Source organism: Loxodonta africana, chromosome 5, assembly GCF_030014295.1.
Source record: "Loxodonta africana isolate mLoxAfr1 chromosome 5, mLoxAfr1.hap2, whole genome shotgun sequence".
In the NCBI taxonomy this organism is placed as follows: Eukaryota; Metazoa; Chordata; class Mammalia; order Proboscidea; family Elephantidae; genus Loxodonta; species Loxodonta africana.
Window position 1 is genome coordinate 101868751 of NC_087346.1, and position 15313 is coordinate 101884063.

Genomic DNA, 15313 nt, shown 5'->3' on the forward strand with positions numbered 1-15313 from the left:
CTTCCTTCCTTGGAAGTATGATAGGCAGAGTTCTAGGATGATCCCCCAATGACTCTTGCCCTTGTATAATCTCCCTTTGAGTGTGGACAGAGCCTATGAGTATGATGAGATTATCACTTCTGTGATTGTGTTACTTCATATGGCAAAAGGATTTTGCAAGTGAACTCAAGGTCCTAAATCAGTTGGGTGGCCCTGAACAAATCAGGAGAGTCCTTAAAATGCACTGGGGCCCTTCTGAAGTCAGAGAGATCTGACATATGAGAGGGCGTATGGAGAGAATCACGGAACAAGGAACTATGGGCTGCCTCTAGGAGCTGAGGACAGCCAGCAAAAGAAAGGGGGCCTCAGTCCTAAAGCCTCAAAGAACTGAATTCTACCAAGAACCAAATGAACTTAAAAGACCTCAAGCTCCAGACAGGAACGCAGCCCAGCTGACACATTTTCACCTTGTGAGAACATGAGCAGAGAACCCAGCCACACATGCCAGACTTCAGAATTACAGAACTGTGAGCTAATAAATGGCTGTTGTTTCAAGCTGTAATGTTTGTGGCAATTTGTTATGTAGCATTAGAAAACTAATATGCTCAGTCTCAAACTTTTTTAGTTGCCCATGACAAGCTAGATACTTGGGGAAACAGGTGCGTGAGATGTGAGTCCCTGCTGTGAAGGTAATTGGAAATAATGCTGTTACAGGTGCTGTGATAGAAGTATATGTCATGGTCTGGGAGAGGTCTGGGATTGCACCCTACTTACCAGCTAATAGGAGCCCTGGCGGCACAGTGGTTAAGAGCTTGGCTGCTAACCAAAAGGTCAGTTTGAATTCATTAGCCGCTCCCTGGAAGCCCTATGGAACAGTTCTGCTCTGTCCTATAGAGTCGCTATGAGTCAAAATTGACTCGATGGCAATGGGCACAAGCTAATAAGCTAGCCTGTTACTGTTTTATGACAACAGACATGAAATTTCTGGGTCAAAGGCAATGGATATTATTACTCATAGCAAAAACAATAGCCAGAGCTTCATGTTTTCACTAGTTCCCTGTGCTCCCCCCAACGCCACCCCAAGTTCCAGGGGGATGACGGGGGAGGGTCTAGATAGATCCCTCCACACACAGTGGTTTGCATTACTGGAGAGGAACACTGAGCTTGTGGAATTCACCACTTGTATATAAGTGGAAACAAGCTTACTCTTTGTCTGGGGACATTACCTTAGCTCTAAAGATTGATCACCTCAAACACAACCCTGAAAAATGCCCCAGATAAAGAGCAGTCAGCACTTGGCATTTTCGGCAACCCAGCAAGAACCTGCAGTAACCCTTAGGGCCCGTTACAGATTGCCCCTCCTAACAGAATGCTGAGTTCATGGGATAGGGTTGCAGGGGGCTGAAGGAGGGCAGGTAAGTTCTCATGCAGCGCCTGAAGAAAGGCATGATTGAGGAGGTGATGGTTACATTGTGTTTTCATAAGAGGAGTAAATGTTCATCAAGCAGATACGGGCAGAGAAGAGTTATTTCAGCTCGAGGCCCAGTCAAAGCACAGGTGTGGAGACAGAAGAGCCTCATAGACTCAGCCGATTTACTAGCATCTTGTTATGGTAGAGCTTACAGTGCCAGGTGTCGGTTTGGGGCTGGGGGTGGGAGACAAGTGGCACAGCTGTGAGAGATCAGGTTAGAAAGGGTCATGGGCCAGACAATGAACTACTGTACCTTTTCTGTATGCTAAGGAGTCTGAATGTCAGGCCGGCAAAGGGAGGCCGCTAAAGCTTCTTTAGCAGCAGAATGATACAACTGATCAGGTGTGTGTTTTAGATTTATCACTTTGGATTACCAGCTAAATATGGTGTATTGAACATACACTTTTACATTTGTTCCCTCTTTAGACTCCCTGAAAATGACATTAAAGGACTTTCTAAAGAGACAAACCTTCAACCTGTTGCTGTCGAGTCGATTCCAACTCATAAAAAAAAGCGACCATATAACAAAAGGAAAAGCGATAACAAGCACAAACATGTCCAATGGAATCAGAACTTCCAATCAGCTCTTAAATACTCCACTTTTAAATATGAGCAGATAATCAAGGACTGTTCATCAGACAGCCGAGGAAAGCCTCTAACATGAGTGAGAGAGCCTAAAACCAACTGAAGGGAGGAAAAATTAAACAATACAAAAAACTTAAGGGAAAGAAGCTGCAAGGGAAAGTCTTCAAAAAAAAAAAAAAAGCATTAATATTACAGTGAAGAGCCCTGATGGCGCAAAGGTTAAGCACTTTACTGCTAGCCTAAAGGTTGGTGGTTTGAATCCACTCAGCTACGCTGTGAGGAAGACCTGGCAATCTGCTTCTGTAAAGATTAACCTGTTGCCGTCAAGTCAGTTGACTCACAGCAACTCTATAGATAAAACAGAGTGGAACTGCCCATAGGGTTTCCAAGGCTGTAATCTTTATAGAAGCAGACTATAAAGATCACAGCCAAAAAAAAAACCTACTGGGCAGTTCTATTCTGTCACACAGGGCCAACTCAACAGCACACAAGAATATCACAGTTGAAAGATGATACTGCAATAATGAAACAGATGACTCTGGCAGCAATTCAGTCAGGTGGAGCCAAGCAATGCTGGGACAGCTTAAGGAAATCCTTACAACCCAGGAGGTTGACCAAGTAAGACTTGAACAAAGGTATCATTAGTGGAGATGCAGATGAGAGCATTTTAAAAATGCATAGAGAACTAATCCAAAACTTCTGAGGATAGGGTCTAGGAATCTGGCATCTGTTTTTTGGAATCCCCCCAGGTAATTCTTACATAGCAGCTAGGCACTGGTTTAGGAATTGTGGACTGGCGTTCATAGTGTCTAACTGGATGTGGAAAGGTTAAGAGGGAGAAAAACATCTAGGTTTCCTTAATGGGTGGATGTGTCACTCCCAAATACAGCAACAAAGACAAGATACAGGTTTGGGCCCCCCCCCCCCGAAAAAAAGGCCATCTTAGCTTGAGTAGCCTGTGGTACGTCCTAGTGGTAAAATCAGTTGGCAAGTGGAGCTCTCTATTACTTGCATTACTGTTGCAGTTCCGTGCTGAAGAGCATCCTATGCTTTTTCAAGTATTGTTCTTGCTGCTGGACCACACTCGCAGTCCCTCTTAAATATATACAAAACCGGTTGTCCTCTAGTAGATTTCCACTCATAGCTACCCTATAGAACAGAGTGAAGCTACCCTGTGGGGTTTCCAAGGGACAGCTGGTGAATTCGAACTACCAACCTTTTGGTTAGCCGCTAAACGCTTAACCACTGCACCACCACGGTTCCTCCAGATATATGTGTGTGTGTGTGGGGATATGTGTATGTATGAGTGTACATATATATATAATGTATACGATTAAAAAAAAGATAAAGCTGGTCATTCCCTTTCTGCTACAGCACAGTAGCTTAAAAACAACGATTACTGCCCTTGACACTCGTTAATAATTAATTTACATGTCTGCCTCTCCAACTATAACAACTCCCCTGGAAGCAAACTCATTCAAGCGTTTGGCTTACCTAACTCCCCCTCAGGCCTGCTTTATTTTCTTCATGTTGTTGATGTTATGCGCCGTGAGTCGGTTCCGACTCAGAGCGACCCTATAGGACAGGGTAGAACTGCCCAACAGGATTTCCAAGAAGCGGCTGGCGAATTCGAACTGCCCACCTTTTGGTTAGCAGCCGAGCTCTTAACCATTGCGCCACTAGGGCTCCATTTTCTTCATGGTTCCTATTACAAGCAAAAATGTTCTTAGTTGTCATTTAAATCCTAATTAAAATATCAGCTTAATTTTACCAGGGACTTCGTTTCCAGTCTTCACCCTGCCGTCACAGCCCCAGCAGTCTGGGGCAGGTGCTCAGAACATGTCGAATGATAAAAACCAGTCGCTGTCGTATCTCACGATGATTCCATCTTTCTTCACAACAACCCTATGCAATTTATTTCCACTTTATGAACTGGGAGAATGCGGCTCACTAATTATGTTGCCCAGAGTTTTCTGGCTAGTATGAGAGGGTACGGCCTCAAGCTGGTCAGTCCCCCAAGTCCAAGACTCTCCGCGGCCAGTGCGAACCTCTGAGTTCAGAGAAGTCAGCAAGAGAAGCCGCCAGCTATGCTCCTACTTTGGTTCCTCAGCCCCGGCAGGTGTAGGGCAAAGGTCGACGGAGATGACGTCAGTGTGTTGACGCAGACGACTGACGCACTAGCCGGCGTCGCTCAGCTTCCCGGCGGGCCGTGCGGCAGAGTATTTTACGGTTTCTGGGTTTGGTGGGATCCCTCCTTCTCTTTGCGGTTCGTGGAAAAACGAAAGTTCCCTTCGGGCTGCAGGGGAAAGATCCAGACGGGTGTGAACGTCTTCAGAGGTCTTCTGAGTGAGTCGCTGCAGGAGGCAGGGTCCAGCGGGGTTCCGTGTGAGGGGGGCGAAGTCTGGCCTCTCACAGTTTGCTGAGCTTCAAGCCTCGGATTTGAGGCTGAGGTCAGGTGCAAAGGCTAAACCCGATGCGTGTGAACTCCCATCACCCAGCCTCCGACCCTCTGCCGCTTCATTCAAATAAAAATAAGCTTGACCCGCCTACCTCTTAGAGTGCTTATCCATATCCACTGCCGTCGAGTGGGTTCCGAATCATAGCGACCCCATAGGACAGAGCAGAACTGCCCCATAGAATTTCCAAGAAGCGCCTGGCGAGTTTGGACTGCCGACCTCTTGGTTAGCAGCCGTAGCTCTTAACCACTACGCCACCGGGGTTTCCAAGCCCGGAGTGCTTATAAAGGGCAAATGGAAAAATGTTTTGGAAGTTATAAAGAGCTATAACGTGCATTATTATTAAACGAAGTTGCATAATGTAAGTTAAGGAACAGGTGGATACGGGAAAATAAAGTTTCTAGATGATTTACCCGTTTTAAAAATAGCCAGTAACATAAAGAGTCCCAAAAGTAATAAGTTTTTGACATTCTAAGGCCTGTAGTAACTAAGTAGTATCCTCTGTGATTGCAAATTAAGTAGCTGATATCTTAATGATCCTATTGCATATAAAATCTGCTTACCAGATTTTGCTTTTTTTCCTATAAAGTTCCACAAATGTTTGGGGGCATTCATTGAGTATAGTATTCTGTACTGGACAGAATGTATTTATAATTCAATTAGAAATGAAAACCTGAGACAAGAATGGATTTTGCCTTTATTCCCTGTCGCAAACACTGAAAAACTGGCATTTAAAAGTAGAAAAATATCATTGGTAAATAGATGTGTGTGGTGAGTTGTAATTTGTCATAATAATGCCCTCCCAAGATCCCTAAAACTCCCTCTTTTTCTAATGGTTCTGTAATATGTACAGCTCTCTGCTACCAAAGATGTGTAGCTCTTCAGCGAAATGACTCTTCAGGAATTGGTACATCAGGCTGCTTCCCTTTATTCGGACGAAATAGCTGTGTGCTTCGATGAATGTAACAACCAACCTCCAGTTTATTGCACCTACAAGACTCTGGTTAATGATGCTTCAGAATTATCAGGTTTTTTGCAATTACACTGTGATTTTCAAGGAATTCAGGAGATTGGTCTCTACTGCCATCCTGGGATAAATTTACCCTCTTGGATTTTAGGGTAATTTTTTTAGTGCTGTAAATTTTATATTATTTTATATGTATTGCAAGTTACTGTTCTCTTTACTATTGGATTTTTCTGCATTATTTGGTCAATTTTGGGCAGGTTAAAGGAGTTTGTATTTCCCCTAGCATTATTTTTAATCATTTAAGTTAATTAATCTGAGGTTATTTAGGAGAAACTAAAGGTTTCATCTAATAGCAGAACATTTAAAAATCTCCAAAATATAAAAACTTTTTTTTTTTTTTTTTACCAAAGGAAAAATGTTTAAAATTCTTTTATTAGGTCAGAGAAAATGAGTATTTCAGAAATACCCTACACTGAATTTTTAGGCACTCAGATTTTCAGTGAATGATAGTTTGGGTTAGCTGTCCATTTAAATTGAGACATGAATACATTAGAAACACTAAGCCAAACAGATCCTTAGAAAGTTCAGTAGTTTCAATTGTTCCGGAATATATTCTTATGTAGCGATTTCTGTACTAGAGTTCTGCAGTAAATAAAAATGATCAAAGAGTTAATTTGAGAAGTTGGTATTCATCCCATAATCTGTCTTATTACAGTAATTATGTAAACGTAAAGCAAAGTAATGTTTAAAAATGTACTTTTCTTCAATCATTGACAGAATAATTTTATTGAGAATTTACTGTGTGGAAAAATCTAGTGTCCCCAAAGTATACCTCAGAAGTATTTTTCATTAAAATGACCAACTGGTCTTTGATCTTGTTTGTGCAAGTATTGCCACATACAAACCAATTTAAATTTTTCTTCCCCCTCTTATGGTGTTCTATTTTTGGTGAAATACTTTTTTTGTAGGGTGCAGATTCTAATAATGAAAGCTACACATGGGTGTTTAACTTATTTTGTGTTTTCCTACATGGACAAATGAAGAAATTAGACTTTGCTACCTGTATATTATTTTAGTAGTAGAAAGTTAACCAACTATACTAGACTGTAAGGAGGCAGTGGTGGCTCAGTGGTAGAATTCTCACCTTCCGTGTAGGAGGCCTGCATTTGATTTCCAGCCAGTGCACTTCATGAGCAGCCACCACCCATATGTCAGTAGAGGCTTGATGCCGTGATGCTGAACAAGTTTCAGCAGAGTTTCCAGACTAAGATGGAATAGGAAGAAAGGCCTGGCGATATCTTTCCGAAAATCAGCCAGTGAAAACCCTATGAATCGCTCGGGTCGTATCCTGTTGTGCATGGAGTCACCAAGAGTTGAGGGCTGACTGATGACAGCTAAAAACAACATCATACTATAATAGATTAACTTTGAAAAATCTTGAATTTCTATATTTCTATGTTGTAAAAACTCAGGATATTCAGTTTTCACAGCAAGAGAAAATAACAATATACATAACCAAAGATGTGTTAACCAAAACATTCGGGATTTCTGATGAAGCGAAATGCTTCACATACTCTGTACTGACTCTTCTTTATTTCTTTAGAATTCTCCAAGTCCCTGCTGCTTATGCTCCTATTGACCCAGATTCACCACCAGCATTATCAGCTTATTTTATGAAAAAATGTAATCTGAAGTATATCCTTGTTGAAAAAAAACAAGTTGATGTAAGTTGAGGCATTTAAATTGCTGTTATGTGTATTACATTTTATCTTTCAACTGAAGTTTTTTTTTTTCTTCCTACTTGCTGATTTCTAACTTTGCAGAAGTTCTCAACCTCAGTGCTATTGACATTTTAGGTCTGGTAATTGTTGTGAGGAGTGTCTTGTGGATTGTATGATGTTTTAGCAGCATCCCTGATCTCTGCCCATTAGATGCCAGTAGCGCCACTCTACCCTCCCACCCCCATCCCCATTATTACAACTAAAAATGTCTCCAGGAATTGCCAAATGCCCCTTGGGGGCACTGTTGTTACTGTCATTAGGTGCCATTGAATGCGTTCCAACTCAGCGACTCTGCACAACAGAACAAAACACTGCCTGGTCCCGCACCATCCTCACAATCATTGCTATGTTTGAGCCCATTGTTGCAGTCACTGTGTCAGTCCATCTTGTTGAGGGTTTTCCTGACTGTTGTGGGCACTAACCCTGCCTTACTCCATTGAGAATGACTGGTCTATGGCATGAAAGTATCTTCTAGCCTTGTAATGTATTGTGCGTTGTTTTGAATTTCCTTTTTCTTCCCAAAGTATTTCCTATACTGGGAAGATTTTATAATACTTGAAACATTTTATCTTTTTATATTTATGGCAGTTGGAGTTCCCAGGTGGTGCAAATGGTTAATAGGCTTGGCTGCTCATTACTCAGCAACATTGTAGAATTGTAACCACGCTTAGATTTTGAAAAAGAAGATGGCACTTGGACCAGACGACTCTGGAAAACTAGATTTATTTTAAGTTTTTAAGTGGCTCTCAACCAAACGTCTAGCCAAGAAACGCTCCTTTAGGACAAGAATTGGTATTATATGTTTAGCAAGATGAAGCCTGTGTTTCATTATTAGTTCTTTAGTTCTTGTTTACAAATTAATTGCTTTACTGAAGACAAATGAACATTATGGGAGATACATTCATATTAACCTGTTTTTACCCATTTTCTATATGAACCAGTTTTCATTTGAGGATAATTTAAATGCATTCCACATGTGTATGTGTATGTGTGTGTGTGTGTGTGTGTATGCTTATATATAGTAATAAGTATTAAAAGCTTGAGGTATGTGGGAGACTTCCTTGACAGTCATGGATACTAAAGTAGAAAGTGGCAACTGAAGTATTAATTTGATTAATAAATATTTTCAAAGTGAACATATATCAGTATCTGGCCACTTTTTCCTCTGTCTTCTACTCCTCATTGGTAATCCTTTTGTTGTTGATAAGTAAGCAAAACTGAAATGAGATTGTAACATTCATTTTTCTTAACAATCTTGGTTGAAAGTTTATAAAAGCGGTAGTTGAGTGTGAGAATTAATTGTTAATATCAAGGTATTTTTTTTCTTGCACTTTAGATGAAAGTTTACAGCTCAAGTTAATTTCTCATATAAAATTTTATATGCATGTTGTTATGTGACATGAGTCACAGTCCCTGTAACGTGACAGCATACTCCCCCTTTCCGCCCCGGGATTCTTGTGTCCATTCAGTCAGTTTCTGTATTCTTCATGACCACGTGTAGTAAGGAGTTGGGCACATAGCGAACCCCCATAGAAAGTCTCTTGCTTCCTATTCCATGACTTTGATGATGGTATAAGTGCTCTTCCTTCATTTAACACAGAGCAGTCAGTAAATACCTACTGAGCATCTACTGTATGCCCAGCATCCACTAGAGCAATGGTTCTTTGGTTCTCAATCAGAGGTGATTTTGCCTCCCAGGTGACATTTGACAATGTCCAGAGTTATTTTTGATTGTCATGATGGGGATGGGGATGCTGGTATCTATTAGGTAGAAAGGCCAGGGATGCTGCTGAACATCCTACAACACACAACAACAAAGAATTCTCCAGTCCAAAATGTCCGTAGTGTCGAGGTTGAGAAACCACGAGAGAAACAAGGTGGTTGGGAGAACATAGATATATATGAAAGGAGCCTAAGACATGATTCTTGCCCTCCAACTGCATAAAAGCTTAGTACTCCTGAATCTTGTGAGGTCTATACAGTGTGATATTGCTCTAAGATAAGTAAATGTAATCTAGTAGCAACAGGAAAATTTTAATTTAGGAGGGTTTTGAGCTAGGTCTTAAGAATATGTAGGAATATATATATTGCAAGCTGCCTCTGTACACAACAAACAAACACAAATGGAAAATATTATAGCTTGCTGGTTGTGACCTTTGTGCTGGTTTTATAATTGTATTGATTTCTTAAACGTGAAAACAGGTTATTTTGCATTAAGGTGCTTTTTATAAATCTAAAAAGATATATTCAAATGGAACCTCACTTTTAGTGTGTACAAACTGAATTCAGCATCTTTTTATCTGCCTCCATCTACCCAATCACCTGAGCCAGAAACTTAACTTGTTAGGCTCACTTCATATCCAGAAAGTCACCAAGCGCTATTGATTCTTTGTTCATGGACCCTTCTGCCCACTTCTGTTGCAATAGACTAGTTCTGATTATCTCATACCTGAGATATCGTATCTGAATTATTGCAAAAGATCCATTAAATGACTAGCTTATTAGAGTCTTGTTTATCAGTCCATCCTCTATGGAGTAGAATCTAGTCTATGCTGTTGCCACCTTCAGTTGGATCCTGTAACTTAAAAGTTAAGATCTTAACGTTGGGTTTACCAAGTTATTAAGGATTTAACATCTGCTGCCAGTAGCATAACTCCCACTTCTCTTTCTTCCATCTCCACTGCAGTTCTTGCAACTGCAGCTTCATGGAATAGTTAACGTTTTCCGCACCACTAGCTTCCTCAGCTCAGACCCTCTGGCTGTATCCTTTGCCCGAAGTGCCCATTTTCTTTATTTGGAGACTAGCTACTTCTGCTTTGAAATTTATCCTGAACACTACCTATGAAGCAATCTCTGACCTTCCAGGTGGAGTAAAGTTGAACCTCCTCTGTTCCCATTCACATTTTGAGCATACTTCATTACCACACTGACCACATTGCATTTCTGCATTTTTATATGCCTGTTTAATCTGAAGGTAAGTTTGAATGTAAGGAGATTTCTTGTTTATCTTTTTATCACTGGATACATAGCAGATACCCCCCCCTCCAAAAAAAGCTTCGTTGAAGGAATAAATGAATGTCTCATATTCTATATATATATTTTTAAATGTCTTGTAAGAAACTAATATTGTAAACTTCTTTCTATCTCAAAATAGAAGTTCAAATCTTCCCATGATGCGTTATTGAACTACAATACGTTTACAGTAGAACATAATGACCTAGTACTCTTCAGACTTCACTGGAGGAATGTGGAAGTGAATTTGATGCTAAGTGATGGAAAAGAGAAATATGAAAAAGAAAAAATGAAAAACAGCAAGAGTTCTGGAAACAGTGAAGGAAACTCAGAAGAATACATAGATGTGAGGCTAAAGCATTGCTTAGCTTATGTTCTGCACACATCAGGGACTACAGGGATACCTAAGATTGTTAGAGTGCCTCATGTGTGTATAGTACCAAATATCCAGCATTTTCGGTAAGTTCCTTCTTTAGAATCTTTCTTCAGAACTTGTATTTTTTAAAAGGGAAAAAAGAATTTTAAAATATTTCTTCTTTATAACTCTCGTTCCTAAATTGATAGTCCTAAAAAAATAGAAGGTCTCTTTCGTCTCAGCTGTATCTGAACTTTGGTTTTCTGCAGACTACAGCTTTACCTGTTTGATCCAGGCCAGGAGCCAAATACAGAATGAATAATTCTGCTTTAATTATTAGTAAGAAGGGAGGATGAGTATTCCTGGCAGAGCTACCAGCAGAGGTATGGGAGAAAGAAGGAGTTTACCTTGCTAGGGTGTGTCAGGGCAGGGCTGAGGAAAGACTGGGATGGTAGGAGATGTGGCCCGAGCAGGGTAGGGGGTGTGCCCTGTTAAGAAGTTTGAACTTAATCCAGTAGGTGATGAGGAACCGTTAAAGTATTGGTACATTATTAAGCTTTTCACTCCTGTAGCATTGTGGTGGAGCCCTGGTAGCGCAGTGGTTAAAAGCTTGGCTGCTAACCAAAAAGTTGGTGGTTTCAACCCACCCACTGGCTCCGTGGGAGAAAGACCCGGCGATCTGCTTCCACGAAGATAACAGCCTGGAAAACCCTGTGTGGCAGTTCTACTCTGTCACGTGAGGTCACTATGAGTTGAAAATTGACTCAGTGGGTACCTGACAATAACAACAATGGGAAATATACTAGAAAAGGAATTCAGGAGATTGTAGTTCACCCTTGCCAGGTTGACATATCAGAAAACTATACAGTTGACAAATTATGTCATGGTAAAAAGTGGGTATTGCTTTAAATGACTTTTTAATCCTTACAATTATAAAGAAGGGTTCTAGAATTTACAACACTATTTTGATTTATCTAAAAGAGTTGAATAAAATCTGGGTAGTGCCCGGAAACTCAGTGGTCATAAACAGTCTCCTTTAGGATGCGTGTTTATCAAATGGTTGACATTTTTCATGACTACATTTCTCTTTTCCTTTAGGACGCTTTTTGAGATCACACAAGAAGATGTTTTGTTTCTGGCTTCACCTCTGACCTTTGATCCTTCTGTTGTGGAAATATTTGTTGCTCTGTCAAGTGGTGCCTCTCTGCTTGTTGTACCAACTTCTGTCAGAGTGCTCCCATCAAAATTAGCTGCTGTTCTCTTTTCTCATCACAGAGTGACTGTTTTGCAGGTACGTCTTAGGAGGAAATGAAAAAAAAAATTTTTTTTTTTACCGTTCAAGATTTTATGTGTTTTAGAGCATATTTTGTACTTTTATAGTTCTTTGCAATGGACTAATGATGATCTAGCAAGATTATCATCAGCAGATCTTGTTTGACTTGGCTTAGGTAAGGAAGAGAAGGACAGAAGTTTATCCTTTCCATTGTATGTGAATTTTAGCTTTGTTAGGAGTCATCTTTTCCCTCCAAAATCAAATTTCTTATCAAATGATATACAAGTCATCAAGAATTTCTGCCTTTTTGTATACTTTTTTAAAAGAACTCCCTGTGCAAATTTTATTTACAATAATAACCCTACCAAAATCTAGTCTAATATGAAACAGGGGTCTTAAAAGCTCTCGAAAAGAACATATGCTACTAAGTTTTGAAAGTTAGAAAGAATAGAAAATCTTGAGTTATTGTAGGGGAGAGGAGGAATGTCCCAAAATAAGAAGAAATTTTTGAGGAAATGAAGGGCTTATTTTATTTCTTGCAGTAACAGGAATTTTTCCTCTTGGGAGAGAAGGGCCCAATATTTGGTTTCCTACAAACCTAAAATGTATGTGGGCATTTTATATTTGCATACTCTAGACAACAAGGTTATATTATTTTAACTTGATTTCTTTTAAAGGCAAAATTTTTTAATTAGAGAAGAACTTAGATTGGTAGCCAGGCAGCATGTCAGCATAATAGTGTTATTAGTTTTTGCGTGAATTTTTTTTTTTTAGAAACTTTACTTTTTTTCTGTTATTTGCTAAGTTTTGTTTTTCTGTGCCTAATGTGGTTCAGTAGTAAAGGATTTTGACTTGCATTTTGCCACTAAATTTACTGTTTCATTTTATGAATATCTGAAAGGTATTTTTATGCTTTATCTTGCTGAACATTCCTAGATATGCATCCATTTGTAGAGTTTAAAGGTGAAATTATTCTTAACATTATAAATTGCCAGAACGTTTCAGATTTGCCTTAGTGAAAATAGAGAGCAGGACCATTTCAGCTTTCAGGTTGACGAGATTTTCCTTGTAATAAGATGGAACAGCTAAGAACCAGATTTAGGATACCTTATAAATAGGAGCCCCTGGTGGTGCAGTGTTAAGACCAATGGCTGCTAACCAAAAGGTCAGTAGTTCAAATCCACCAGCTGTTCCTTAGAAACCCTACGGGGAAGTTCTGCTCTGTCCTATAGGGTCTCTGTGAGGCGGAGTCAATTTGACAGCAATGGGTTTGGTTTGGTTTTTGGTATTAAGAGGGTGAACCTTGTATTTTCCAACCCCAAACTAAAATCTTTTGAAAGCGAATAGAGGTGCTTTCGGTAACACTCTGGGACAGTAGGTATATAGTGGGCTGTGGGGCCATCGTACTCATATTTTGACAAGCCATGACCTTAAATCACCTTTCTGAATTATCAAGTTATCCATTAGGGCTTGTAGATTTTTTGGAAAGAAACCATTTAAAAATATGTTTACACAGGACTTCTGGCTATGGCCAAGTGAGGATAGTGGTAAATCTTCTCTCTTAAAAGCATCTGGAAAGCTGCAGAAAATTGACAGAACAACCATTTCAACACTTTAGGAATCAACCAAAGGCATATATGAATCTGAAAAGTACTTATATTTTTAAAAACTGCTGAATTTTATGTAAAAATAGTAGAAATCTGTGATATTCTGGCCTGGGGCTATTCTCTCCCTTCCCTAACCCAAGCTCAGTCAATATAGAGGTTATGCCAGGGTCTGCTGATTAAAGAGGGCTCACTCATTTAGAATGGTAGGTAATGGACCAGTGCTCAGCAACATTGCTAGTGGAAATGATGGTCTTGAAGGTGAATGAGCCAGGAGGGCCAACAGCTCTAATAGCCTGAGGTGGTTTGGTTGGGGTAAGCACATTCCTGTCTGACCTGGATGCTGCGTGCATATACATTAGAGGCACAAAAGAGCCTGTTGGAAAATAAAAGCTGGAGCAGGTCTGCAAATGGCCTGAACTGTGAATTTACTCTCCTATCCACACACAGATCCATCTGCATGGAAAATATGTCTACTTATTGGCTGACCACTAAGCTATGCAGATACAGGGGTGATCCCTAGGAATTAGACTTAAAAATAAACGGAAGAATATGTATTAAAAAAAAAAAAAAAAGCTGAGTGGGAATATCAGTGGCCACATATCACATAAAAGAAAGATTTTACAGATTTAGCCCAGACAAGTTACTAAACAAAGAAATGAACAAGCAAACAAAAACCAGTAACAATAACAAGCTTCAGGGAAAAACTGTCAGAGTCCAGAGTTGCTACAGTGCATTACTTAACATGTCCAGTTTTAACTAAAAATTACAAAATATGCAAAGAAGTAGGAAATTGTGACCTATACGCCGGGGGAAGAAAAAGCTATCAGTAGAATGTATCTCTGAGTATTCCTCAGAGGTTGGATTCAGCAGACAAAGACTTCAAAACAGCTATATCCAAAGAACTAAAACTGAATTTAAAAAATTAAAGGGAAGTAAAACATTATGTTTAACAAGTAGAGATTCTCAAGAAGGAGATAGGTATTATAAAAAATCAACTAAATGAGGATTCTGGAGTTGAAAAGTATAATAAATGAAGAATTAACTAGGTGGGTTCAACATCAGATTCAAGAATCAGATTCAGTGGACCTGTGGAAAGACTAAATCAGTGTGAAGAACAGACAGAAAAAGATTAAAGAAAAATGATTAGAGCTTCAGAGGCCTGTAGGACAGCATCATGTGTGCCATATGTATAATAAGATCCAAAAGGAGAAGAGAGAGAAAGGGATGGAAAAAATATTTAAAGACACCAAAACCAAACCAAACACACTGCCATCAAGTCGATTCCGACTCATAGCGACCCTATAGGATGGAGTAGAACTGCCCCATAGAGTTTCCAAGGAGCTCCTGGCAGTTTCGAACTGCCGACCTTTTGGTTAACAGCCGTAGCACTTAACCACTACGCCACCAGGGTTTCCATTTAAAGAAACAATGACTGAAAACTCCCCAAATTTAATGAAAACCATGAATTTACAAACCAAGGAAGCTCATTCAGCTCCAAGTAGGAAAACACAAAGAGACCCATATCTGGACACATTAGTCAAACTATTAAAAGCTAAAGACAAAGAAAAAAACTTGAAAACATCCGGATAGAAACAACTCATGACATAGAAGGAAGCATCAATGCAATCAACAGCGACTTCTCATCTTAAACAGTGGAAACTAGAAGGCAGTGCAATGACATATTCAAAGAGCCGAAAGGGAAAAAACCAAACACCTGTCAACCAAGAATTCTATATCCAGTAAAACTATCCTTAAAAAAAATGAAGGTGAAACAAAGACATTCTCATTGCACAAAGAATGAGATAATTGTTAGAAGACTTGCTTTAC

General features: G+C 39.7%; 1 protein-coding gene across 3 annotated transcripts in view; it reads left to right on the top strand.

Moving 5' to 3' along the window:
* Window positions 1-4217: 4217 nt before the first annotated feature.
* The window catches only part of AASDH (aminoadipate-semialdehyde dehydrogenase), a 33132-nt gene continuing 22036 nt past the window's right edge, over window positions 4218-15313 (top strand). Inside the window, exons 1-5 of one of the 3 annotated variants that reach the window (XM_064285762.1) lie at window positions 4218-4381; window positions 5345-5610; window positions 7062-7182; window positions 10394-10710; window positions 11705-11897. In XM_064285762.1, the coding sequence (XP_064141832.1) occupies window positions 5381-5610; window positions 7062-7182; window positions 10394-10710; window positions 11705-11897 (861 nt within the window). In that variant the 5' untranslated portion in view covers window positions 4218-4381; window positions 5345-5380. Of the gene's footprint in view, window positions 4486-5344; window positions 5611-7061; window positions 7183-10393; window positions 10711-11704; window positions 11898-15313 lie in introns of all 3 variants that reach the window. The other 2 variants (XM_003415890.4, XM_064285763.1) reach the window with 2 other exon arrangements.